A 27900-nucleotide genomic window follows, 5' to 3' on the forward strand; every position below is an offset into this window, starting at 1 on the left:
TTCTCTGTGTCTTCATCTCTGTCGTCGGGGTGCTTCATCTCTGTCGTCGGGGTGCTTCATCTCTGTCGTCGGGGTGCTTCATCTCTGTCGTCGGGGTGCTTCATCTCTGTCGTCAGGGTGCTTCATCTCTGTCGTCGGGGTGCTTCATCTCAGTCGTCAGGGCGAGTGCTTCATCTCTGTCGTCGGGGTGCTTCATCTCTGTCGTCGAGGTGCTTCATCTCTGTCGTCGGGGTGCTTCATCTCTGTCGTCAAGGTGCTTCATCTCTGTCGTCGGGGTGCTTCATCTCAGTCGTCAGGGCGAGTGCTTCATCTCTGTCGTCGGGGTGCTTCATCTCTGTCGTCGGGGTGCTTCATCTCTGTCGTCAGGGTGCTTCATCTCTGTCGTCAGGGTGCTTCATCTCTGTCGTCGGGGTGCTTCATCTCTGTCGTCGGGGTGCTTCATCTCAGTCGTCAGGGCGAGTGCTTCATCTCTGTCGTCGGGGTACTTCATCTCTGTCATCGAGGTGCTTCATCTCTGTCGTCGGGGTGCTTCATCTCTGTCGTCGGGGTGCTTCATCTCTGTCGTCAGGGTGCTTCATCTCTGTCGTCGGGGTGCTTCATCTCAGTCGTCAGGGCGAGTGCTTCATCTCTGTCGTCGGGGTGCTTCATCTCTGTCATCGAGGTGCTTCATCTCTGTCGTCGGGGTGCTTCATCTCTGTCGTCGGGGTGCTTCATCTCTGTCGTTGGGGTGCTTCATCTCTGTCGTCGGGGTGCTTCATCTCTGTCGTCAGGGCGAGTGCTTCATCTCTGTCGTCGGGGTGCTTCATCTCTGTCGTCGGGGCGAGTGCTTCATCTCTGTCGTCAGGGCGAGTGCTTCATCTCTGTCGTCAGGGCGAGTGCTTCATCTCTGTCGTCGGGGTGCTTCATCTCTGTCGTCGGGGCGAGTGCTTCATCTCTGTCGTCAGGGCGAGTGCTTCATCTCTGTCGTCAGGGCGAGTGCTTCATCTCTGTCGTCGGGGCGAGTGCTTCATCTCTGTCGTCGGGGTGCTTCATCTCTGTCGTCGGGGTGCTTCATCTCTGTCGTCGGGGCGAGTGCTTCATCTCTGTCGTCGGGGTGCTTCATCTCTGTCGTCAGGGCGAGTGCTTCATCTCTGTCGCCGGGGCGAGTGCTTCATCTCTGTCGTCGGGGCGAGTGCTTCATCTCTGTCGTCGGGGTGCTTCATCTCTGTCGTCGGGGTGCTTCATCTCTGTCGTCAGGGTGCTTCATCTCTGTCGTCGGGGTGCTTCATCTCAGTCGTCAGGGCGAGTGCTTCATCTCTGTCGTCGGGGTGCTTCATCTCTGTCGTCGGGGTGCTTCATCTCTGTCGTCGGGGCGAGTGCTTCATCTCTGTCGTCGGGGTGCTTCATCTCTGTCGTCGGGGTGCTTCATCTCTGTCGTCGGGGTGCTTCATCTCTGTCGTCGGGGCGAGTGCTTCATCTCTGTCGTCGGGGTGCTTCATCTCTGTCGTCAGGGCGAGTGCTTCATCTCTGTCGTCGGGGCGAGTGCTTCATCTCTGTCGTCGGGGCGAGTGCTTCATCTCTGTCGTCGGGGTGCTTCATCTCTGTCGTCGGGGCGAGTGCTTCATCTCTGTCGTCGGGGCACTGGGGGAGCGACCTCGTACTGACGCTGAGGGACCAGAGGCAGCGCTCGGGACGGACACGGGCTGTATCTGTCGTGAACCATCTTCTCGGTAACTCTGCAACACAAACACACAACAAACACGTGACGAGAACAGAATATATAAATGACCTTTGACATTTACAGTAATTCTTTGTTGTTGTTACAGGAAGAGATATTGTTGAAAGAGTCACCTCAGTTTCCCTTTTACGTGTTACATTCTGGGGAGTAAATGTAAAGCAGCTCAAACACTGAACAAAGATCTCATGACTGACCTTTTGTCTCGTTTCTCAGAGCTCACACATCACTGCAGCGTGAGACGGGTTATTTATTGTACTCTGCTTTTGTTCCAAATAGAAAAAAGACGTTTGTGTGCAATTTAAAATAGAAAAATGAGCCTAAAGAAATGTGATTATTCTCCTCTAGATGCAAAGTTTCTGTCTTTCTCTGCCTCATTGTAAAAGTGAATTGTTATAAATGTGCAAATGTCACTCTCAGCTGGAGGATCGTCTCAAATGAACCACCAGTCGATAGTTTGAGGTTTGAATCAGGGAATTAAACACTTCATCAACTTAAACCAGCACTCGACGTGCAACATCGCTTAAACAAATAAAAAAATGAATGGTGATCGTATTTAAATTATAAATAAAGTCACTTTTTCTCATCTATTTATTTTACTGTTAATCCAAGGCAAATAATTTAGATTTTACTGTGAGCAAGTAAAACAATAAATAGGGCTGTGGAATTAATCACATTTTTATTGTGATTAAGATGTTCTAATTATCAATGATCGGATTGTGTTCAGATTTAGGAGAATTTAAAATAAAGATAGTATTTATTTATTTCAATTACAGTGATTAAAAATCTGTTTTGTTAATATTCATAAAATGTAATTGAAAATCAATATAAAAAATACATTAAAATATACATAATCCTATACATTCAATAATTGCAAGAAAAAGGTCACAAAATAAAGGCAAAGTTGCATTTTTTTGAGCATACACGTCCATATTATGTGTATTTATGCATCAATAAAGGCGTTTTTAGTCGATCATCAAACATTTCTCTAACCAACCAAACCTCAAATGTGTATATTTTTGATTGTTTAGTTGATATTGTTGTAATATAATGTGAAAGTGGGACCTCTCTGGGAGTCGTGGGGGGATTCTGGGAGGAGGATTCATCGGCGACGGCTCAGACGGACGCGGAGGCCGAGGCGGAACAGGAAGTCCGTCTAAAGAGTCCTGCAAAGACACGGGTTTGGTCAGAATTTGTGATAAAATGTAAGTAAACAACATAACGCGTGATAAATTGTGGGATTGGATGGTAAACACATTTTTAAACACAGACGGAAATGGAGTGTAAAGCGAGACAAGCAATAACAAAGAAACAAAAGGAAGTTACAAGATAAAATTCAGCCAAATGGTGACGCAGTTTGAGAATGAAACTTTGCACTAATTTAATCACCCGAAAAGTATTTAGGAATTGAAATAGGGACATCTTTCAGCATCATTCTAAAGCTCCTATTTCAATACCATTTTTTTATTTATAGTGGTTAGCTATATTAAGAAGCTATTAGCCCTTCATATTTTTCATTTATTTCTTATAATTAATTCATTTATTTTGATTTTTTTTTTTTTCATTTATTCATTCATTTATTAATTTATTCTATTATTTATTTATTTATACAAAACCAAAGGAGGTAAATAAAAAAAAGCAAATCACAAACTTCCATTCATCACATTTATACCATTCATACATTACAGTAGATAACAAAACAAACAAAACAAGAAAAAGGATAAGAGAGGGTGAAAAATACAAAAACAACAAAAAACTGCAAAAATAAGGGGGGCATTTTCAAAATCTAATCTTAACATTTCTAGAGGGCAAATATTCCATTTCTTGCAGTGCTCAGATATTCCTTGCAATTATTCGTTCCAAAATATCCTGATGGTGAATTGAGATTCTAAAACGTCTGATCTTGTCCTAACTTTTTTAAATTAAAAAAATAAAATAAAAACATTTCCCAGCAAAATAATCACCAATTTTGTTTTATCAAATTTTCCTCAAAAACACAGCACCATATGAATGATACAGAATGTAAGATAAGATAAGATAAGAGAAGAGAAGACAATCACAATGGGGAAATTCCAGTGTTGCAACACAGATTAGGCTCAGATGTATAATAATAAAAAAAACAGATAATTTATAAAAACACTCGTAGCACTTGTAGAAAACCCTCTTATACTCTTAATAAAAATAATAATAATAAGTTTACACTAAAAATGTAGAGACGTTACAACATCAAACTTTAGTGCTTTGAAGAATCACCACAATTTCACCATCATTCACCATTATTAATTGACTTGACACAGTAAAATCCTATATTTATGTTCATTCACGCCGTTAATTCCCAGTTTTCTGAATAATAAAATAAAGTTAATGTGACATAAACAGCACTTCACATCCAGGCTTACTTTTTAGGCCAGTATTGAATTGAAACAACTTGTTTTTGCCTCTAAAACTGTCACCTGACCTGAACAATCACAATTATCAGTCAAACCGCATAATCTTGACTTCCCCATCGCAGCGACATTTCTTTTATAACTTTCTCTGCACTTAGTTGTGTCACTGCTGAAGCTCTCACCTCTATTTCGGGCTCGGTGCCGCTGCTGTAGCTCATGGTGCTGTGCGTGCTCAGGCGGTTGCTCTCTGTACCTGAAGAGCAAAACATAAATAACAAAAATCAAACAAAAATAAGACACAATGTCGTGCAAAGCGAGCAGGAAACGGCCCGCGGTCTGAGTCTGCGGTGGCCAAGTGTTGCAGAACAAAGACACTTCAGTTTAGTTTCAGCAGAGGTCTGAGCGCGACAACGTTCAAATATACACTAGAACTATGAGAAGAGACAGTTTTGTTCTGTGTTTCTGGCAAATTACAGTAAACTTGTAATTTGCTACTACGTGATTTTGACGTTTGTTTAGATACTTTATCCCAACTGGTCACGTCAAAATAGTTGCATCGTTTTTGCAGATTTAGCCTCTTGAGATGTGGGTGTTGGAATATTTTTTACTTATTATCTTATCTTCATTATTATCGTTACATCGGATAAAATGGAACTCTCAAGCTGCTAAATACTGTATGTTGTCCTTAAGAATAAAGCTGTAACCCACTTATTTTCAATTCAATAATTCTGGGTCAGTTTGTTCTCCAAAGCTACAAATAAATACCTTGAAAAAATAAAACAATGGGGGGGGGGGGGGAATTAAGAAAATAGGCCTATGGATTATTTTGATTTTTTTTTTAAACTTTATTAAAAGTCACCAAATAAATGTTGTAATGATTTATAGTCAAAACCCAACAGATACTTAAACTTGTGTAAATCAGACCATCCCTTTACTCATTCATATATTTAACAAACAAGATCTAGTGTTCAGAGCTTGTTTCTACTTATAATTAGACATAAATCTGACAGAAGAACACAAAAAGTCCAGCCAATAGTTTGTCTTCTGAAGGGTTCATATTACATTTTCTATTCTCTCACAATTGATTCATGTGCATTTAAGCTTTATATTTCCTCCAAGAAGTAACTAAAGTCCTCTTCTTCTTCTTTTGAACGGTCACACTTCATTGCAGTTGGTTGACTCCAACTGTCACTCACTCAGACTCAGAGTACTGCGGAGGAAGTGCGGGTTTGAGCATTGAGCTGCGTTCAAGAGAAAATGTGTAAAATTTGATATGGCAATTTTACCAGAAAAAAAGCTAATCCCAGAAATGAGATTGAGATAGATTTTAATCAGCTCATCACCCATTTAATACTAATAATAATGGACTTAAAGGTGCCATAACGTGCTTTTTTTCACGTTTCGTAGTCTATCCTAAGTGTATAATTGATAATAATAAGTGTTGTGCAACACCCTTAGCATAATAGTTAAGAAATATCACCCAGACCTTGGACCCCCTCACCAACCCGGAAATGCAAACGGCTTGGTTTGATATTCGCCCCCACCCTTGCGAAGAGCGATGTGGCTCCCCCGCCCAACCCGTGACGTAGTCTCAGAGCGAAAAAAACGACACACTACGTCACGGGTGGGCGGGGCACCCGTGACGTAGTGTGTCGTTTTTTTCGCTCTGAGACTACGTCACGGGTTGGGCGGGGGAGCCAGATCCCCGAAGTGTATCCCCCACAGCTGTTAGCTCCGCTCCGCGCCGCTCCACACTGCTCCGCGCGAGTGAGTGAGAAACGATAGAACTTCAGATCAACACTACTTTGAGACTAAATAAATCTGGTGTTTATGCTACAGCGTGCGCAGAACAGATATATCTATAGATCTATATATATATATATCTATAGATCTATATATATATATATACTTATATTACTATTGCACACGCTTTTTTTGCCCGCTCCGCTTGCTATCGCTGCTTTCCTTATTTATTTTGCTTTTTAATCAGTTTTTGTCTTCCAAACATTTTTGCTTTAGACTTTTTCAAGTAAACCAAGGATTTTAAGAACATTTTTCCAGTTTTAACAACATATCTGACGCCAGCGACATGTCCGGGAGAAGAAGTGAGAAAGACTGTGAACGCTGTCGGAAATATCAACAAGAAATTAATGAGCTGAAAACACGGATATTTGTTTTGGAATCTGAAAAAGTTCTTCACGATACCATTCCTGTGTCAACCGACGGTAAGAAAAGCACACTTTTTACAAGAAAAAATGCTACTTTCAACCTAAACCGCAGTGACTCTGTGTCGTTTCCAAAACTGTCTAAAAACCAGAAAGACCAGGCTGTTTCTTGGAACAAACTTGGAGCAAAGCCTAAACGATACAAAGATAACGTGAAGTCACCTAAAATACAGCTCACCAACAGATTTTTACCACTTTCAGAGATGGAATTAAATGAAAAAAGGAAAGATGACGTGGCCAAAATACAGCGAGGAGGATCTGTGCCACAAGCCAAGGTCACGGAGATTGTTTTAGTTGGGGACGGCGCGATAAGTCACATGACGCATGAAAAGATAAACACACATTCTTTTCCAAGCGCCACTGTTTCTGAGATAACGTCACTCCTTCCAAATATTATGGCTAAGCATGGAGGAGCTAAACAGCTGATTGTGCACGTGGGTGCAGTGGACATGCGGCGGGAACAGACTGAAGTTTTGAAAAAAGACTTCTTGAAGTTATTCGACGTGCTTTATAAAATGGAAATCAAAACTTTCATAAGTGGACCTCTTCCAAACATCGACAGGAGGATAAACAAGTTTAGCCGGCTTCTTCAGCTGAACACATGGCTGTCCAAAGAGTGTTCCCCGAGAGGACTACACTATATTGAGAACTTCTATCTATTCTGAAAACGAGAGGACCTGTTTAAGAGAAATGGCCCCCACCTATGCAGAGGTGGAGTGAGGGTGCTGACAGAGAACCTGCTCCACGCTCTGAGGCATTGGACTGGGCCTGGACAGGGTCCTGAGCAGATAGTTAGAGAAGAGAGGAATGAGAGAAGAATTCCTGCTCCCTCAGCCAGAGACCGAGCCAATGTTTCAACATCAAAAGCACCACAACCTCAGCCTCCACCAAAGGATTCATCAGCAGCTGCTCCACCACCACCAGCAAAGGATTCAGCTGCAGCTGCTCCACATTCACCTCCACCGCCTCCAGCAAAGGAACAATATTCAAAGGCCTTGGACCCATCTGTGACAAGCCCAACAACATCCCTGTCATCGCCCCTGCCTTCACACCAGCCCTGGGTTCCCCCTGCAACATCTACTCCCACTAAAGATTCATCATTCTCCTTCTCATCTCCACTCTCACCCATGGGCCTTCCCAGCCATTTTGAAAGTCTGATCAAATCAGGCATTAAGATGGCTCCACTCACGCCCAATATAGCAAGGGCTATGCCGACTACACCAACAAAAGCCCCACCACCCATCCCCCCTCGCCTCTCACCTGGTCCCAAACTCTCCTTGGCTACAAAAGCCCCACCACCCATCCAACCTCGCCTTTCACCTGGTATCTCCCATAGCTAGGATGCACTGGGTCTCAGCGTTGCCGGGACTTATTGTCACATTAAAAATCAAACCAACCCGGGGCCCTATGTAAAAAGAGCCCCCCCTAGTGCTATTTCTGTAGTCACATCATCACACAGATGGAAAAACAAAATGCGAGTCAGGCCCAATCTGAGAAATGTGATTCATATTCCCTGTGACAAGATAAAGCCCAGTCCCACTGAAACTAGTCTGAAACTTGCTGTGCTAAATGTCAGATCCTTATGTAACAAATCTCTCTTAATTAATAATTTTATTTCTTCTTATAATCTTGATTTTATGTTTTTAACTGAAACATGGCTTGACAAAAACACAGGAAATGTAGTTCTGATAGAATCTGCTCCACCCAACTTTAAGTTTGAATCTGAAACACGAGAAAACAAAAAAGGGGGTGGAGTCTGTGCTGTCTTTAGAGATGAAATAATTACCCGCAGGTTGTCTTTTGGGGTGTTTTCATCATTTGAGTATGTATCCTTTAAAATGGAGCTAAAACGGTCTCCATCCATTCTCTTCATTGTTTTATACAAGCCTCCCCAGCACTGCCAAAGTTTTATTGATGATTTTACTGAGATGCTTTCAGTCATATGCACAGACTTTGATGGTTTGGTCATTACAGGTGATTTCAATGTGCATGTTGATAATATTTGTGACAGAAACGCTAAAGAGCTTGATGCTGTCCTTGAAACCTTCAGTCTTACTCAGCATGTGAGAGGCCCCACCCACAGCAAAGGACACACTCTAGATCTCATAATTACAAAGGGGGTAAATGTTTCAAATGTTAATGTGATCGATGTTGCTCTGTCTGATCATTTCTGTGTCTTCTTTGACCTGTCTGTTTCTCCCCAACCTCCGGTTGGTCCTGCAGTTGTTCAGAGGAGACACATAAGTGATGGCACAGGTGCACTGTTTATGGAAATGATAAACTTTGAAAATGTCTCATGTTCTAATGTAAATGATTTGTTGAACTCTGTTACATCTAGTGTTTTGAATGTTCTGGACACCATCGCCCCTATAAAGGCTAAAATGGTTAAAAATAAGCAGAAGGCGCCGTGGAGAAATGATGATTCGGTCAGGGCACAGAAAAGGGAGTGCCGCAGGGCCGAACGGAAATGGCGCAAGTCAAAGCTCCAGGTTCAAAAAGAGATTTACAAAGAAAAGCTGAACATGTACAACCTAATCTTATGTAGAACTAGGGAAAGATATTTTTCTGAAATAATTGGAAGCTGCAGTAACAACTCGCGTGTCCTGTTTGCCACAGTAAACAGATTAACAAACCCTCCAGCTCAGCTGCCGTTAGAACTCATTTCCACATCCAAGTGTAATGAGTTTGCATTATTCTTTAATGACAAAGTTCAGGGCATTAAAAATGCTATAAATCCCACAATGCAAAAAATTACCCTAAAACCACCAAGACACTTAGAGCTAACTCACTTTGCACCAGTAACTGACAAAACTGTCCATGAGATCATCACCAGTCTGAGTTCATCTACATGCTCCCTTGATGTGTTACCCACCAGATTTCTAAAGTCTGTGCTGAACAGTTTGTTAGCACCATTCACTCACATAGTTAACATGTCGCTTCAATCTGGAACATTCCCAATGTCTTTGAAAACTGCGGTCATAAAGCCTCTCCTAAAGAAGAGCAGTCTTGATGCCGCAGTACTGAGTCATTACCGGCCCATCTCTAATCTGCCATTTTTGGACAAAGTCCTTGAAAAGGTTGTTTACCAACAGCTCACAGATTTCCTCTTAATAAACAACTCATTTGATGTTTTTCAGTCAGGTTTTAGACCTCATCACAGCACTGAGACTGCTCTTGTCAAGGTGACAAATGACATCCGCCTGAACACTGACACGGGCAAAGCCTCAGTCTTAATTCTGTTAGATCTGAGTGCTGCTTTTGACACTGTTGATCATGGGATCCTCTTACAGAGACTAGAGGACTGGGTGGGCATCACTGGCACTGCCCTAAACTGGTTAAGGTCCTATCTGGAAGACAGGAAGTACTTTGTTGAAATTGGTAGCTGTGTCTCAGACCACATGACCCTGACCTGTGGAGTGCCCCAAGGGTCAGTCCTGGGTCCCCTTCTGTTCAACCTTTACATGCTGCCGTTAGGTCAGTTGATACGCAGTGAAAATGTGTCCTATCACAATTATGCAGACGACACTCAGATCTATGTTTCACTATCGGCAGGTGACTATGGACCAGTAGATTCACTCTGTCACTGCATCCAACAGATCAGTTTGTGGATGCAAAACAACTTTCTCCAGCTGAACTCAGACAAGACTGAAATAATCGTTTTTGGCCCACAGAAACAAAGAGAAAGTGTTAGCGGTCACCTCCAGAGTCTCGCTCTAAAACCTACAAACCAAATTAGAAATCTGGGGGTAATAATGGACTCAGACTTGAACTTTAATAGCCACGTCAAATCAATAACATCAGCAGCTTTTTACCATCTAAAAAACATTGCCAAAATAAAAAATATAGTGTCAAAACCAGATTTAGAGAGACTTATCCATGCGTTTGTCTCCAGTAGATTAGACTACTGTAACGGCCTGCTCACTGGCCTCTCCAAACGAGTTGTAAAACAGCTGCAGTACATCCAGAACGCTGCTGCTCGGGTCCTGACCAGAACCAGGAAGTATGATCACATTAGTCCTGTTCTCAGGTCTCTGCACTGGCTCCCTGTGGCTCAGAGAATAGACTTTAAAGCAGCTCTGCTTGTGTACAAGTCTCTCCATGGCCTAGCACCAAAGTACATCTTGGATATGTTAGTGCCATATGAACCATCTCGGACTCTGAGGACCTCAGGGACCGGCCTCCTGCTGGTGCCCAGAGTCAGGACAAAACATGGGGAATCTGCGTTTCAGTTTTATGCAGCTAAAATCTGGAACAGTCTTCCTGAAGATGTGAGACAGGCTTCAACTCTGACAATGTTCAAATCTAAGCTAAAAACAGTTTTGTTTAGCTGCGCATATGACTGAAAGGATTTTTTCTTTGCACTCTTCTCTTTTGTTTGTGATTTTATTAGTTTAGAAAATCAGTTGGATTGATAATTTTTAATTTAGTTAATTTTATTGTATTTCTGTTTCTGTCATTTCTTTGTGATTTGAATGCATTTTTCCTGCTGTGAAGCACTTTGAATTGCCTTGTGTATGAAATGTGCTCTACAAATAAACTTGCCTTGCCTTGCCTTGCCTATATATATATAGACTATATAGACTATATAAGACTTTTATATATATATATATGTATAATGTCCATCGCGTTCTTATTTACTGGTTTTTCGGTATCGGATAGAACTTCTCTCCGTTTATTTTCCCGGTTGCTGCATCAACTGCCACATAAACCTTCACCATTGTGATAATAGTAAAGAGAGCGATGGGGGGAGGGGGAGGGGGGATGGTGACGCGTGCTTGCCCTTATGACGCGATCTTGCCCCACCGCCCGTCAGTTTGGAGATTCGCGGAAAGGAAATAGTCTGTAATATAGCTAAACACTGCGGGAATCAATCTCAAAAACACTCTGGGTACATATATGAAGCACAAATAGCAATGTAAGAAGGTTAAAAGCTCGATTTTGCATGTTATGGGACCTTTAAATAGACAAAAAATCGCTTTACATTGCGTTGTTCATTCACTCCACACTCACATTCATACAAAAGCAAGTCACAGTGAAGTGTCTTGCCCAAGGACACAACAACAGTGGCACATATGGTAGAAAAATGCTTAAAAATGTAATATACTGTTTTACTTATATTAAAAATCTATTGATGAGACAGATTTATGTCAAAGAATAATACACGTTATTCCCAATTATTAGTACTTATAGTGGTACTACTCAAACGCTCTGAATTTAAGTCGTTTTTTTTGGTTCAGACACAAAAACACACAATTAGTTAAATACAAAAAAAAACAGGACATATATCTTCCAACGTTAGGGCAATAAATACAAGGTGTGAAATACCACAGTTTCGACATAAAGAACCTTGTTGGGACGTGTTGACACTCACTGGACGTGCTGGAGGTGCTGCCGGTCTTCCAGCCGCCTCTCTTGATGACGTGCCCCGCCCCGGCAGCAGGGGGCGCGGCGGGCGGGGGCACAGGGGGCGGCACAGCGCTCAGTCTGGGCGCGGGCTCGTACACGCCGCACTCCAGAGACGCCCTGGAGCTCCAGTACAGGTTCGTCTGCAGAGGAGCCGAGATCTCGTAATCTGAGGCGGAACACGGAACACGAGCGAGGATTAGTTTGCGCAGTACCGCATTTGTCCAGCAGTGGTGCCAGGTATAGAACGTTTAAAAGGCAGATTAAAGGAGCCAGCGCTGCTCCCAGCCAGGGCGAAATGAGAAAGGCCAGCGTGGCTCCCAAGAAGTGTGAAGGTTTCAAGAGTGGAGGTCCCAAGTGTGCAGGTTCCAGAATTAATGAGAATACCCTGGTTGTGGATAGAGAGGATTTTGTACTCTTTATGGTGGATGTTGTAAACTGTGCTGCTCAGACTCAAAGCAGAACTGAAAGGATCAGGATCATTGCTAAAGCTGCAGGGAGATTCCTTGGAACAAAGGAGCTTGATTGGGCAGATATAGAAAACAGGCTAAAGGCGCTAAATGGGAGTCGGAGTGATGGGGGTCTGCTTTTGGGGAGTCAGAGTGATCAGAGTGACGAGATGGGGGTGGGGGTGGTCTCCTGTCCTCGCCCAGTCTCGTAGACGCACGGCTACCAAGCAGCGACATCAGTGGAAATATTAAAGCCTATAGAATGAAGCCTGAAGAATAAAGCTGTACGGTGGAAGCACCGAACGTCAAAGAAGGAGAGGAAGATGAAGAAGAGTCTCCCTGGAATAAAGCCGGTCGGTCTCTGAAACAACAACAACTATTCTAGTCACAAAGACATATCATGACCTTATGGGCTTTGTAACACCAAAGTCTGGCGGTAATGCAACACTCGGATGCCAACCGCCATAAAACAACAACAACAACAACAACAACCAAAGCAATGGAAGGAGTTCTTTTACGGACTACGACAGTCTGAGGACTACGAAAAGTCTGAGGAATAAAGTCTGGCGGTAATGCAACAATTGGATGCCAACCGCCATAAAACAACAACAACAACAACAACAACCGCTTTGAAGAGGAATGGAGGTTTAATCTGCCTCGTGTCTACAACGTTTGACCAAACCACGGCAGAAATCAAGCCAATCACTCCAATCTCAGCCCCCCAATCAGATCCGAGACCCTTAAGAGACCCCACGCTCGTGCTTGACCCTCAGTATGACCCCACGCTCGTGCTTGACCCTCAGTATGACCCCACGCTCGTGCTTGACCCTCAGTATGACCCCACACTCGTGCTTGACCCTCAGTATGACCCCACTCTCGTGTTTGACCCTCAGTATGACCCCACGCTCGTGCTTGACCCTCAGTATGACCCCACGCTCGTGCTTGACCCTCAGTATGACCACCCCACGCTCGTGCTTGACCCTCAGTATGACCCCACTCTCGTGCTTGACCCTCAGTATGACCCATCGCAGTCTGGAAGAAGATAAAGAATACCCTTATGTAAAAGCAACAGGCGCAAAAACTGTTCTTCTAGTCAATGACTCAACAACATGGACGAACTATAACTGTGCCGTGTGTCGTGCCTCAGTATCTAGTGTTTGTGTGTTTCCTGCTCCAGACGATTAGTAAAGAAACCTGTAACTGAAACTAAATCAAAGACCAATCAGACAGTCAATCAATAGATGTTCATGACTTGAGATTTTCAGCACTGGCAGAAAGGAAACCAGAGAACAATATCAGGAGGAAACGACTTGAAACGGCCGTCAGGTGACAAACACTGAGCGGTTTCAGGCAACAACGTCTCTCTGACAAGGGGAATGTCAGACCAGCACCTTCAGATTGAAAATGGCGGTTAAAAAGTCTCGATTTCAAGTCCAGACAACAACCTCTGAGACTTTGGAGACCTTGGAGACCTTGGAGACCTCTGAAACCTTTGAGACCTCAGAGACATTGGACCCTTCTAGACCTTCTAGACCTTTGAGACCTCTGAAACCTCTGAGACCTTGGAGACCTTGGACCCTTCTAGACCTTTGAGACCTTGGAGACCTTTGATCCTTCTAGACCTTCTAGACCTTGGAGACCTCTGAAACCTTTGAGACTTCGGAGACCTTGGAGACCTTTTCTATCACAGTCAAAGATCATTCAAAACACCGTTGCCACTGTTCAAAATGCTTTACAGATTTGGACATTCAGTTGACAAATACATTCAAAGGTGCACCAGTATCTCCCTTCTCTATTGGACGGTTTGTCACCTGCTTGTTGCCATGGAGATGTTATTTCCTTGCCCGGATGTTCCAGAGTACGGTATTAAACAGATCCAATCTCACATTTTATCATTCAATTATGGCTTAAAGTTCCTTGAAAAACATGCACCGCTTACTGTGAGCGGGTTGGCCTTTCCACAGATCTGACCTGGCTGTGACGTTGGCCGCTCATCTCCATGGAGACAGACAGGTTTAATGCCATACTGTGTAACATTCCAGGCAAAGCAGGAGCACCTCTGAAGACATAAAGCCGACAGTGCAGTGTGTTTTACCCATGTGTCCGATCTTCTCTTTCTCCTTGTGGCGTCGCGTGATGCTGTCTCGCAACTTCTTTAGGTTTTCCTGGAAGTAAAAATGTCACAATTTAAAGCTTTTACAATTAATCTAGATTACTCTTGTTAATTAAATCATGTCTAATCTACGACTAAAATAACCCTTGACTATTTTGATAATTGTTATAAACTGACTGTCATTAGCTATAAAAATAATAAATACATAGTAATATTATCACATAACAGCACAGTTATTGAAGCAAAATGAGGCAAGATGATTATACGTTTTTTAATAAACAAAGCAACTCTTATTTTGCAAATATTTTCTCAAAAGAAGCCACAGTTTAACATTATTTGAATGTTAAACTAGTTAAATTATATAAAGAAAAACTCAAAATAACAAGAAATTAAGTTTGACAACAGTTGTAGCCCTGTATTCTGAATAAAGTTTTAAGAATAAATGCACATTAATAAACAGTAACTTCCAAATACCGTTATTTGTGACTCATTTATCGTGTGTGTGTGTGTGTGTTTATTTACTGGTATTTATTTATTTATTCATAAGGATGGTGTACTTTAATAAAAAGATTCATGAAATTCTCTTCCTGAAAACAACACTGGCTCTTGCATCAGAAACACAACAATAAAGTACTAATTGGAAAACTCTTGTTAATGAAGTAAAACAAGCAAAAACGGTCATAAATACAAATAAAAACATCTAAATGCCACGCGTCGCCACCTGCTGGTATCGTATGGAGTTTGCCCGTCGGCCGTGGTCGAACTGCCAGGCCTTGAACTCCTGCACGGCCTCTTCCACCGAGATCTCCCCGACTTTGACCCGCTCCTGCAGCGAGATGAGCTGCCTCTGGCCCGGCGTCTTCATCCCGGCGTACGGGTCGTACACGGGGGCCGGGGGCCCCGACGGACGGCGAGCTGCACACACACAAACATGTATTACACTCAATCTGACGTGAGTCGTACACGGGGGCCGGGGGCCCCGACGGAGGGCGAGCTGCACACACACATGTATTACACTCAATCTGACGTGAGTCGTACACGGGGGCCGGGGGCCCCGACGGAGGGCGAGCTGCACACACACATGTATTACACTCAATCTGACGTGAGTCGTACACGGGGGCCGGGGCCCCGACGGAGGGCGAGCTGCACACACACATGTATTACACTCAATCTGACGTGAGTCGTACACGGGGGCCGGGGCCCCGACGGAGGGCGAGCTGCACACACACATGTATTACACTCAATCTGACGTGAGTCGTACACGGGGGCCGGGGGCCCCGATGGAGGGCGAGCTGCACACACACATGTATTACACTCAATCTGACGTGAGTCGTACACGGGGGCCGGGGCCCCGACGGAGGGCGAGCTGCACACACACATGTATTACACTCAATCTGACGTGAGTCGTACACGGGGGCCGGGGCCCCGACGGAGGGCGAGCTGCACACACACATGTATTACACTCAATCTGACGTGAGTAATCTGATTTCCTTCTGATTGTTCTCGCTTGTGAAGGTTTTGACAAGGAAAAATATGCAAAGAAGGCAAACTAACGAGGCAAATATGAACATGGATTTAAAGACATGCACCAAAAATAAGATCTAATTTTGGGTTATCTGATTATTCAGATTTTTACTGGCCTTGTTCATGTTTATGAATGTGGCGTGTGAGTCAGTGATCAGTGATAATTGTTCACAGTGTTTTTTCTCACAATCACCTCCCACAAATTCCTATAAACTGGTTGAGTTCAAAGAAGTAGTAGTAGTTTTTCTGAGAGTCACTGAACCACACAAAGACCTTTGCTGTGGTTTATACCAAAACCCTCATGTGATCTTTGTGATGCGACACAATGTCTGCGAATAAACAACTCTATCAATCTTAAAAGTCATAGTGAGACATCAAATTAGAACTTCACACAGTTGTATTTACTTCATACACATTTATAGCAGTAATATCATATTTTTTGACAGTTTTACCTGTTGCGTCCGTCTTGTCCTGAAACTCCTGTTTCAACTGGGTCAGATTTTTATCTGAAAATACTGTAAGAAAAAAATTGCACAGCATTACACTATGCAGTATCTCAATATCACAGTATCACAGTATTACACTATCACGGTATCACAGTATCACGGTATCACTGTATCGCAGTATCGCAGTATCTCAATATCACAGTATCACAGTATTACAGTATCACGGTATCACAGAATCACTGTATCACAGTATCACTGTATCGCAGTATCTCAGTATCACAGTATCGCAGTATCTCAGTATCACTGTATCGCAGTATCGCAGTATCTCAGTATCACAGTATCGCAGTATCTCAGTATCACAGTATAGCAGTATCTCAGTATCACAGTATCGCAGTATCTCGGTATCACAGTAATACAGTATTGAAGAAAGATATTCAGTTGTAGTCATCTGGACTCTGTTTTTATGAAAAAAAATGTGAATATCATAGTATCACCATATCTCAGTATCACAGTAATAGTGTAATACAGTATCACAGTATCACAGTATTTAAAGCAACACTTTATAAAGACCTGATGTTACTTATGTTACAAGATTGAATACATTTATTCATTACAAACATCAGCCTTTTTGTTCTGATGATCATATTTTTCCTTGGATTAATTCTTAAATTCATGTTACAGAAGTTTGGTGTCCATCTTCTAGTCAGTTTTCAGACAATCTCCTCTAAATCCACACACATTTAAGCCTTTTGTTCACACTAATAACACGACTGTATCCTGGGGAAGGACATTACATTTACAGCAGAAGAACAGAGCCACTGTCCCTCCGGCCGGCGTTACCTCTGCTGATGTAGGCCACGGGCTGGTCCTGGTCCCGCTCCGGCTCGGGCCGGGGGATGGGGGCGGGCGGGCGGTTCAGGACGGGCGGGTACATGGTGTCCGGGTCCACGGTGTCGTAGATGTCGTCCGCGCTCAGGTGATACGGGTCCTCCTCCTCCTCGATCAGGTCGAACTCGGAGCGCTCCGGGATCTCTCGCTCCTCCACGGCAACGACGCACGGGTCACTTTGAGGAGCGTCCGTCAACTCCGGTTTAGCTGGACGCAAGGGAAACTTTATTATTTCATTGTTTTGATCTAAAATGTACGACATGTTTGAGACCCGCTCGTCTCGTTTCAGCTTTGTCTGGAATGCGCATGTTTTTCTAGATATTTCTGAGCCATAAAAACACCCGTAATTAAATAAAAAATCTACATTTTTTATTTAATTATGGGTATTTTTATGGCTACGTTGAATGCCAAACTGTGGAACATCCAGGCAAAGCAATAACATCTGAAAAACACGTTAAACTTATCATATTAGACCAGTTTTATGTTGCATCATGTCAACATTATTTAGTTCTTTACAGTTATTAATTGCGAAGTTAATTTTTTCCGTTCCGTTGTGTCAGTTTCATTGAAATATTATTATATATATAAGTACGGTCTATTTCCTTACAGGAAATAAGCTCAGAATCACTTCCTTAAATACTTCACATCTGAAATAGTTTGAATAGAAGTACATTATTTACCGTATTTTCCTGACCTTTTTTCATAGTTTTGGCCGAGGTGCGACTTATACTTACATTTATACTTATACTTATACTCTGGAGCGACTTATATGTGATATTGTTTTTTATTTTCACACTTGCAACCACATTTCATACTCCAGTGCGACTTATATATGTTTTTTTCTTCTCTATTATGCATTTTTTGGCTGGTGCGACTTATAGTCCAGTGCGACTTATACTCTGGAAAATATGGTAGAAACGACTGTGGAACATTTAAACTAAAACCATACTGATTTTATTGATTTTTCTACATGGTTGTATATCCTCATTTATGTACTGATGGTTTTTTTTCAAAAAGTGATATACAAATACATTATTATTATTCACATGTACTCGTGTTTAATTTGAAGTCTCCTCTGCACAAACCAACAAACACTTTCGGTTTCACTTTGAGCCGTGAGAAACTAAACCCTGGAGTTCAAAAGTCGTATAATTACTTTGGAAGAACTTTCTGAGCATGGCCTCCTCCGGGTTCTCGTCCACCGCCGCCATCACCTCATCTGTAAAAACACAAGAAAACATCTCAGACTTTAACGAGAGCTTCTTTTCCAACAGATTATCTGACGTCTGATCTCACTGCTAATGATTTTAAGACTCTCTACACAACAAAAGAAAACCTACAATTAGACAATTAATTAACCATTAGAAAATATGGAACAAATACAGCAAATTATGTAAAATTAATGTAAAATATAATGGTAAATGTCTTTAAACAGGGCTCTGATGTCACTCTGAGTGCGTTTCTTTTTCTCAGTTGAAATTATGCTCCACCTTAAATGCTGTGTACCAGAATGTATCTTTTTTGTGTTATTTGTTGTTGAATGGATACTCATTTTGGTTTACCGTATTTTCCAGACTATAAGTTGCACCTTTTTTCATAGTTTGGCCGGGGTGCGACTTATACTTATATTTATACTTATACTTATATACTTATACTTCGGAGCGACTTATATGTGATGTTATTTTCATACTTATTTTTGCAACTTATATGTGTTTTTTTCTTCTCTATTATGCATGTTTTGGCTTATAGTCCGGAAAATACAGTATGTCTTTTCTCTCTGGCCTTGTTCTCTTTCTCTGTGTTTGTTTTTATGTTTATTCACTCGAAAAACAAAAATGTATTAATATTTTTTATCTATTATCAAAAAGAAATTAGAATTAAATATCTAAAAATAAGAAATGAGGCTCCACTTGACTGTTGCCTTCCGTTGCCTCCACACAGGAAGTCGTCATGTCCAGTATTTAACTAAAGGATCTATAAACGGTACTTTTCTTTGCATTTCCGGTGTCACTCTGTCACTTCTGTTTTTTTGGTTCACTTGTTAATTTAGCTTAACATCTGCAGACAGCACTGAGGAGGGAGGCGCTTGGAGAAGGTTAAGTAGAGTTTGTGTTGATGTAGATTAGAACGAGCCAAAATGCATGAACTTTAACAAACACAGAGCTAAAACTAGAGCTATTACCGTGTTTTTGAGATGTAAACAACGTTAAATACACGCTACAGCAGCTAATTTACTTCTAACTGCCTCATCTTACACAGGTCCTCGGCACACTCCGGGTCGATCCCCAGCATGGACTCGTAGATGTCCTCGGAGCAGCCGGAGAACCTCATGAGGATGTCCTGGTGGGACGAGGTGGTCATCCTCTCGTACACCTCGCCCTCCTCCGGGTTGATGGCCTCCTCCATGTGCGACTTCAACATGTCGGCCGTTTCCTGCAAAAACAGCCACTGTGAGCGGGACGGGAGGTTAGAGAAGAGAGAAGTCTGAAGAAGAAGAAGAAGAAGAAGAAGAAGAAGAAGAAGAAGAAGAAGAAGTATAAAGAATAAAGTCTAAATTTAAGACGCACAACTACAGTAGGTGGCAGTAATGTAACACTTGGATATCAACCGTTAACGCTCTCATTGTGTGTGTTATCTAAGAACTAAGACAGCGACACATTGTACACGTACAATGCTGTGCTTAACCAGTGCAAATGAACACAAATGTCGGTCAAATGTGCGGCTCCAGCACACAGAGACCGTGACACTTAGAATCAAAATATGGATCACTTTTGATGCCCCGCTTGTGTAGATGATTCTCCCCAAATATGAGCTTGATCGGGCTATCGCCCTAGGAGGAGTTCGTTAAAGTGTGAAGCGTAAAAATGTGGTCATTTTTATGACTTTGGCTCCCATACTTTTATTTTGGGGATGGCAAATGAGAAGTGTGTGCAAAATGTCATGTCATTTGGAAAAACTTGTTTATAGGCCACTCAGAAGGCCAAATAGTCAAAATTCTGGGAAAGGTTTGCGGCTCCTTAAAATTTGAATAACTTTAGATGCCCCACTTGTCTAAAGGACGTACACCGATTTTGAGGTTGGTGGGCAAAACGCCCTAGGAGGAGTTTGTTAAAGTGTGAAACATAAAAATGTGGATATTAGAGAGATTTTCCCATAGGGATTACATGCATACATACATAAATACGGTCAGTCACGTGGATTCTCCTTTGGGTCTTTTTTCTTTTCACACCTCAACCGTGAACATAAGAAACTAAACTTCCCCCACAGACCACGGCAATTTCACTTTCAGCTCGAGCAGAGGCAACAGCCACAACAAAGCACTTGCCACAAACTCGTCCATGAACTGGCGCAGGTCAGAGAAGCCGCTGTTCTGGGCCAGAGTGTTGGGATAGTCCCCGTTCTTGTTCATGACGCTGTAGGCCTGCAGCGCCCCGGGACACTGCAGGAGGGCGGTAGTGAGCTTCTTCAGGCCGTACTTGGCGGCGAAGTGGAGCAGCGTGGGAACTTCCTCGTCGCGCTGATCTAGAGTACGACAGAAACAACAACGCTGACCACAGACTATAAATGGTTGTACTTGAATGTGCGCGACGTCTGTTTGAACACCTTTTATTGTGGCACAGCGGAGTCTAAATTGCAGTTTGAGTTAGCGCGATTAGCGAATGACAAAATAAAATCCTGTGCAAAGGACAAAATGTCATGTCGTCGGTAACGTTTTCAAATCATTTCTTAGTAAACCATTTATAAGACGTTAATAAGCACTAGTTATTTCTTCATAAGCAGCGAGTAATTAATGCATTATAAATAGTTTACTAAGAGTCATTTTAAAGTATTATGTGTTTTGTCTTAGGGTGAACAAGACAAAAACTGGTTCATCCTAAAAACAGAGCAGTAGTGTATTCAGTCCAACGCAGTGAGGAAAGTTGTGAAGAGCGTTACAGGTGAGACATAACAGACACTGCACAAGAGGCTTTGCAAACACAGAAGTAATGCAAATTCAGGACAACAAAGCGTCGTGCATCTTCATCTTAAAGCCACAAAACACTCTTTTGAGGACAGTGAGGTGAAGATTCTAAGCAGAAGAGATGGTCTGAAAGAGGAGTTAAGGAGACCGTTAAAAAGAGATATAAGCAGCATTTGGAAGCATTTTGAAGCCATGGGGCGGCGATAGGATTCATATGGCTCATTACAGGGCTGTTAGGGTGACAAAAAATATGAATTTCCGGTGAAACTCAAACCATTATCTGAAGAAGATCTGGGCATGATCCTGCTTAGATTAGGACAATTATCCGAGTTCTCAGACAAGATCCACAGATCAGAAAGACTCTTCGATGAGTCGAAACATCTTATGTCCAGATGACTACAAGCTTTTCCTCCAACATCATGCAAACCTACAACAGGACCCACTGACTCACATGAGGCCATGTTGTCCTCCTCGATCTGCCTGATGCCAAACAGCTGCAGTCCTGTGGCCGGCATCTTGGACTTGAGACACTCGGTCAGCATGTTGTCCAAGGAGTCTGTCGTGTTGGACTGCAAGTGGAACGCCTGGAAATACGAGAAGACAACAGTCCTACTTCATTATTATCAAGATAAAGCTTTACAGAGCAGATCCGAGCCTGTTTAATGCTGTTTACTGCACACGCATGTTCTCTCTGTGACGGAAGTGAAGATGAGCTTAAAGAAAATGGGGATGTCAAGATTATTCCGATAATCGATAATCACGATTATCCTGGTCACAATATAATCGTAGGAACAAAAAAAAAAGATAATTGTGATAATTTTAGTGGTCTTTATAATTAAATCTATAGTTTAAAAAAACATAGACAAAAAATAATAATATATCTGGCAGTTTTTGTCACATTAACACGTTTTGTTAATCAGAAAGTTAAATTTTGTAAAACACATTTGAGGAATTGTAACACTTTAGACATTGGGAATGGAGGAAAAAGACAGCTTTCTCTGTTGTTTCATTGTGGTCTCAGTAACGACCATTAAATCATTAGATTGTGGCGTTTCTCACAACACTGTGACATTCCTGAAACAAAACAACTTTAAACATGACAGTTTGTTCAATCACTGCACATATAGTCGGAAGAGACTGTTGCATTCTACGTTCAGCACAACCTTTCACACTTATTTATGAAATACATGTTCATCATAATCTCAGAGGAAGTTACAGCCCCCTCTTTTCTCTTACTGACTGAATTACCGGTACTTAACAGTGCACGACGCCACTTTACTGCCGGGGTGTCTTCTGCAACCTGCTCGTCTCCATAGAAACGTCTTTATTTATTTTTTGTCCCTCTGAACTGTGTTGTTTATTTCATGTGAATGATAAAGTGTGAATGTTAAAGGAATAGTAACAGTGTATACATTAGTGCTGGTGCATTTATTATTTCTTCTTCTTTTTTTTGCCATTTTCTTTTATATTACCGTGTTTTCTGGAGTATAAGTCGCACTGGAGTATAAGTCGCACCGGCCAAAAAATGCATAATAGAGAAGAAAAAAAACTATATAAGTTGCACTGGAGTATGAAATGCGGTTGCAAGTGTGAAAACAACAAATAACATCACATATAAGTCGCTCTGGAGTACAAGTATAAGTATATAAGTATAAATATAAGTATAAGTCGCACCCCGGCCAAAACTATGAAAAAAGGTGCGACTTATAGTCCAGAAAATACGGTAGAACATCACAACAGAGAACAGAAACAACAACAACAACAAAAAATCAGGGACCAGGGATAAGTAAAGTTAAGTCAAGGGAGTGGCATCAGAAAAAAAGAAGAAAACTTAGAGCATACTCATTTCTGAATATTTTTTCCATTTTGTCATTTTTTTTTGAATTTTTTTTTGTAAAAAAAAATTGCCAATGTTTTTGGGAAATGTTTTTGTCTAATTTTTTTTGCCAATCTTTTTTTCCCATCGTGCATTCCTTAATCGTCGAAGTAGTTTAAGTCAATATTTTTGTGTGCGACAGCTTGAAATATTCCACAGTACGGCATTAAACTGAATGTATTCCATTGCAGAAAAACACACATCCTTCTCCCTGTGAGCGAGCTTTCCTCTCCGCGTAACAACCGCTCCATCGTCTTCATGGAGATACAGTCAACAGTTAAACATCAATAACGTTGCCATGGAGACAAGAGTCGGTCCCTCATCTGCTTGAAGAGTGGGTCCAGTTCGCCTCAGTCGGTCCCTCATCTGCCTGAAGAGTGGGTCCAGTTCGCCTCAGTCGGTCCCTCATCTGCCTGAAGAGTGGGTCCAGCTCCAGTCTCCCTCGTGTCCGTCTGTCCGTCTGTGAGAGTCGGATCTCTCCTTCACTGGAACTCCTCCAGGTTTCTACGCTTTTTTCCCAAAGAGGTTTTTTTTGTAGTTTTTCCTGGCCGAGAAGGAGAGTCTAAGGACAGAGGACCCTGGGACATCGTCCCTCGCCACCACAGACATTGTCTGACTCCATCGCCACCACAGACATTGTTGATTCATTTCTCCCTGTGGCCCTCAGAGGCAACTGTTGTTGTGATTTTGGGCCTTACAAAAATAAATTGATTTGATTTGATTTGACAAGCAGGATGCCGGAAAACGTGACATTGACGGATAAACGCGCTGCGAGGTAAACGTAATAAACAAATCGTCACCTGGCAGATGAAGTTCACCGGATCAGTCGCGTTTTCGATAAAGCGACTGACTTCTCCCATGTTGGTGAAGTACGTGACCGGTTTGAGGACGGCGCTCGACCGGTTTGTGTGAAGAGTTAGAGACGCAACTCCTGCAGGAAAATCTACACACACAAAAAAGCAGTTTTAAGTTGGAAACATGTTGAAAAAACCTGGGACGTACTTCAAAACTCAAAATGTGTGACGGGAAAATGAGTGTGTGAAAAGGGAAAATGTGACTGAGCAACGGTCGATTATTTTAGTTGATGTTATTCCTGTAATGTTCTGTTAAAATGTGTGAAAAAAACAAACCCCACATAAAGATTTAAATGGTATATGAAAAGCTGTGACTTCCTGTAGGGACTTACCAGGTGCAGCGACGCTCAGAGTGAAGCTATTTTCTACTGTGGCTCGAATCTTTGTCGATTCGGCGATTTCTGATGAAAACTCCACCTCCAGATCTGAATGATGATCTATTTTATGTTTGAAAATGATAAAAATGGTCTCCCAGGCCTACGAAACATAAAAACATGCTTATATTTTAGTAGAAATAGAACATGTTAATATTAAAACTATAAAAAGCTTCATAGCGTGAGAAGGATTTAGAGGAATAGACACATTTACAGTGTTCTGCAAAGGTAGAATATTAGGCAAATACTACTGTTTCGAAAGGGTTTAGTAATAATATTTCTGTAATTACGGCCAAAAAAAGGCTCATGAAACAAAAGTTATATTAAATTATGTTTTTGCTACTGTGTAAAAAACAGACAGAGCAGGTGAATTTATTGCTTTATGAGTCTGTGGAAAGTTCTGATGCTTTTGACTGTGTTCCTGTTTCATTTGTACATAGTACGTCGAAATATCCAAATGAGAACGCCTCAAACTGAACCCATACTTGTATTTAAGTACTTTAAAAAGTCTACATCGTAGTAGTCATAACTTGGCCTGCCTCATTAAACAAAGACATGTAAAACGCTGTTATGTGGTCAACAATAAAATGGGATTGTAAATAATGTCAATCCATTCAGGCCGTTTTATTAGATTATTGTGTGTGGATATTATCCATCCATCCATTTTCTACCGCTTGTTCCTTTTCGGGGTCGCGGGTGACTGGAGCCTATCCCAGTGACTTTGGGCCTTAGGCGGGGTACATTATCAATATTTCTTATTATGATGATTTACATTTTATTTATGAATATGATTATTTACATTTTATTTATGATTATTAATATTTACAGTTTATCCATTAATATCATCATCATCATCATTAGTAGTAGTAGTTGTTGTAGTAGTAGTAGTAGTCGTAGTATTAGTATTAGTATTAGTAATAGAAGTAGTATTAGTAGTAGTAGTAGTAGTAGTAGTAGTAGTAGTAGTAGTAGTAGTAGTATTAGTAGTAGTAATAGTAGTAGTATTAGTAGTAGTAGTAGTAGTAACAGTAGTAGTATTAGTAGTAGTATTAGTAATAGAAGTAGTAGTAGTAGTAGTAGTAGTAGTAGTAGTAGTAGTTGCTGGATGATAATGTCTGGCACATACAGTTGGACATATTGACATCCATCTGTTGTGTCCATTGCAGGAGTTTCCTGTCCCGGCGTTAATGGACATTGTAGTCTGGGACACACACCGTAAACGCGTGTGTTTGAATGTGCCGTACCCCACAGCAGACTCTGTTGGGCTGGACAGTGAGACAGCTCAGCTCTGTGTCTTCAGTCTCCTCTCTGTCCGATGGCTCCTCCTCTTTCTCCTTTTCTCCTCCCTCCTGCCGTGTCTCCTCTCTGTCCTTCTGCTCCGTCTCCTCTGGTTCGAGTGAGACCTCCTCTTCCGTTCTGGTGGGCTGTTGCTCCGGCGACGCTGCTGTGACGTGGTCCACCCTCTCGACTTTTACCTGCCGCATCCTGCCTAAAAATAACACCAGAGACACAGTCATTTCCTGCGCGTGGTACAAGTCCTACTTGTACTTTCACTTTGAATGTAGAGCTGCTTCAGAGCCCACAGAGTTACGCCTCCCACCAGTGGTATATTTTACAAGCTGTAAAGTCTGTTAAACACTGTGGTGCATCTTAGAACGTAGTGGAAATGACTTCTTTGTTGAAGAAAGCATGAAGAAACAATTATGGCTAACTAGGTCACTAAGAAGTCCACCTCATTCATACTGTATAACATGTAGCTTTGAATTAGCTTTGAAACCTTTAGTCGAAAAGTCTGTGAAGATGGCCATTTTGATCTTATTCTGTTTTCTTACTTTTCTATTTGTGTTTAAAACTGCAGTACGAAACCATTTTTTGTAGATTTACTTTGTTACCTTTGCCCAGAATGTTCCAGACTATGGCATTAAACTGCTTTACTTATATGAGGACAAGCAGGTCATGTTACACGTTAAGAATGGACAGTATTTGTACAAGGAGTAAGGATTTGTGGGCAATAAAAACCCCTACATATGTTTGATGCCATACTGTGGGACATTCCAGGCAAAGCAACTAGAAACAGGACGATAAACAACAGTAAAGCTAATCATGATTAAAATAAAAGACAATAATTTGGTGATAATACTCCCACAAAGACAAATGAAGCCTGCGTAAATTCAGCCTGGAAGACCTAACTCCACCATCTACATCAAGGCCACCTGCTCCCCAGCTCAACCAACGCACCCAGTCCGGCCTGTCCATCTGTGAGAGTTCAGATCTCTCCTTCACCACGGAACTCCTCCAGGTTTCTACTTTTTCCCATGGAGGTTTTTGTAGTTTTTCCTGGCCGGGAAGGAGAGTCCCAAGGAGGACAGGGGACTCCCAGGACATCGCCCCTCGCACCTGCTCCCCATCTTCAATCAACGCACCCAAGTCACTCCTCCCTGTGGCACGTCGCACCTCTGCTCCCGATCAGCGCACAGCCGGTCCGATATTAACCCTCACTCAGTTGGCTCGGCCGCTTCAGAACGTACTGCAACCCACCACCTCCCCTCCTCCTCCTCTGCATCCCTCTCATCCTAATCATCTACCCTGTCACATATCTACCACCACCAGTCTCCAGGCTCCGGGGGGAGACATCTAATACAAATAGATTATGGAGTGCCCATGATCGCAATGTCTTCCACCGGGGTCTGAGCGCCAAATAACCCATGTATTAAAACTCCTTTCTGTGTCGTCTGAGTCTCTCCAGGGTGAATTTCCTTTATACCACTAAGCTACATTCTTCTGGATCATTTGTTTTAACTTAAACTTAATTATTCATAACAACAAATGATTTATGTCTATTTTAAACAGTTTGGAATGTGAATATTTGTTGCGATATCATCATTAATCACAATTATTTTCACCGTCGTGACGCAATTTCATTATCGTCCCATGCTTAAAACCATCTCCAATGGCAGGACCCTCGGAGGAAAGATACATACTGCACTTTTAACACTTTTTATTGTATATATTTGCGTTCTGTGTATAAGTACTTTCCCCATGAACTCACTCTCTGAAACCGACTCCAAGATGGTGGACAGATACACCAGCGGCTCATCCTCCGTGTACAGCTTCCTCCAGTACAGCCAGTCCGGGAAGATCTGCGTCAGCGCCGGGTCATCCTCCACGCCGCACAGCAGCGCCACCACCCTGTGAGGAGGGCACAGCACCCTCCGGAGCGCCCCCTGCAGGTCGGGCGCTCTCAGGCTCTCCAGGAAGGCCCCGGTCAGCAGCGCCACGATGCATTCGCAGTTTTGGAAGGTGTCGAAGTTGTAGCCGTGGAGCTGGTCCGCCGGGCTCAGCGCGTACAGCACGATGTTTTGGGGGAACTTTTTGGAGGATTTAAGGATCTGCTCTAGATACATGGCCCATTCGTGAGCCTCGGACGTGTAGAGGATCAGCAGTTCATATGAGGAGAGGGTGTCAGGGAGGGCTGGATGGGAAAAGAAACGAGATTAGCATTAGTAAACGATCCATAACGGTCAATGTCATTCGTCCAGGGTTTTCAACGGTATCCATCTGAACAATGTTTTGGGAATTGACACGTTTCGGTTTAGTCCTGATCTAGAAGGAGGAATTAGAACCTGAAACTTGCTCTGGCCTCCTTTACCTGCACTGGACTTAATCAAAAAGGTTTCAATGGTCAT

The 27900-nt window shown here is 42.4% G+C and overlaps 1 protein-coding gene across 1 annotated transcript; it reads right to left on the minus strand.

The window, feature by feature from the left end:
- Window positions 1–1571: 1571 nt before the first annotated feature.
- Window positions 1572–27900, minus strand: pik3ap1 (phosphoinositide-3-kinase adaptor protein 1). Its single transcript, XM_072437387.1, has 17 exons — window positions 27864–27900; window positions 27264–27686; window positions 25459–25703; window positions 24173–24317; window positions 23787–23929; window positions 21562–21694; window positions 20475–20671; window positions 19405–19582; window positions 18306–18368; window positions 17102–17356; window positions 16268–16330; window positions 15013–15206; window positions 14274–14343; window positions 11698–11898; window positions 4284–4354; window positions 2780–2880; window positions 1572–1715 (listed from the first exon to the last, which is right to left on the minus strand). Exons 1-17 carry the CDS (start codon window positions 27898–27900, stop codon window positions 1601–1603), a joined length of 2634 nt encoding a protein of 877 aa, XP_072293488.1. The 3' UTR covers window positions 1572–1600.

Source organism: Eucyclogobius newberryi, unplaced genomic scaffold, assembly GCF_026437365.1.
Source record: "Eucyclogobius newberryi isolate DKJ021-1_F unplaced genomic scaffold, fEucNew1.0.hap1 SCAF_8, whole genome shotgun sequence".
Lineage (NCBI taxonomy): Eukaryota > Metazoa > Chordata > Actinopteri > Gobiiformes > Gobiidae > Eucyclogobius > Eucyclogobius newberryi.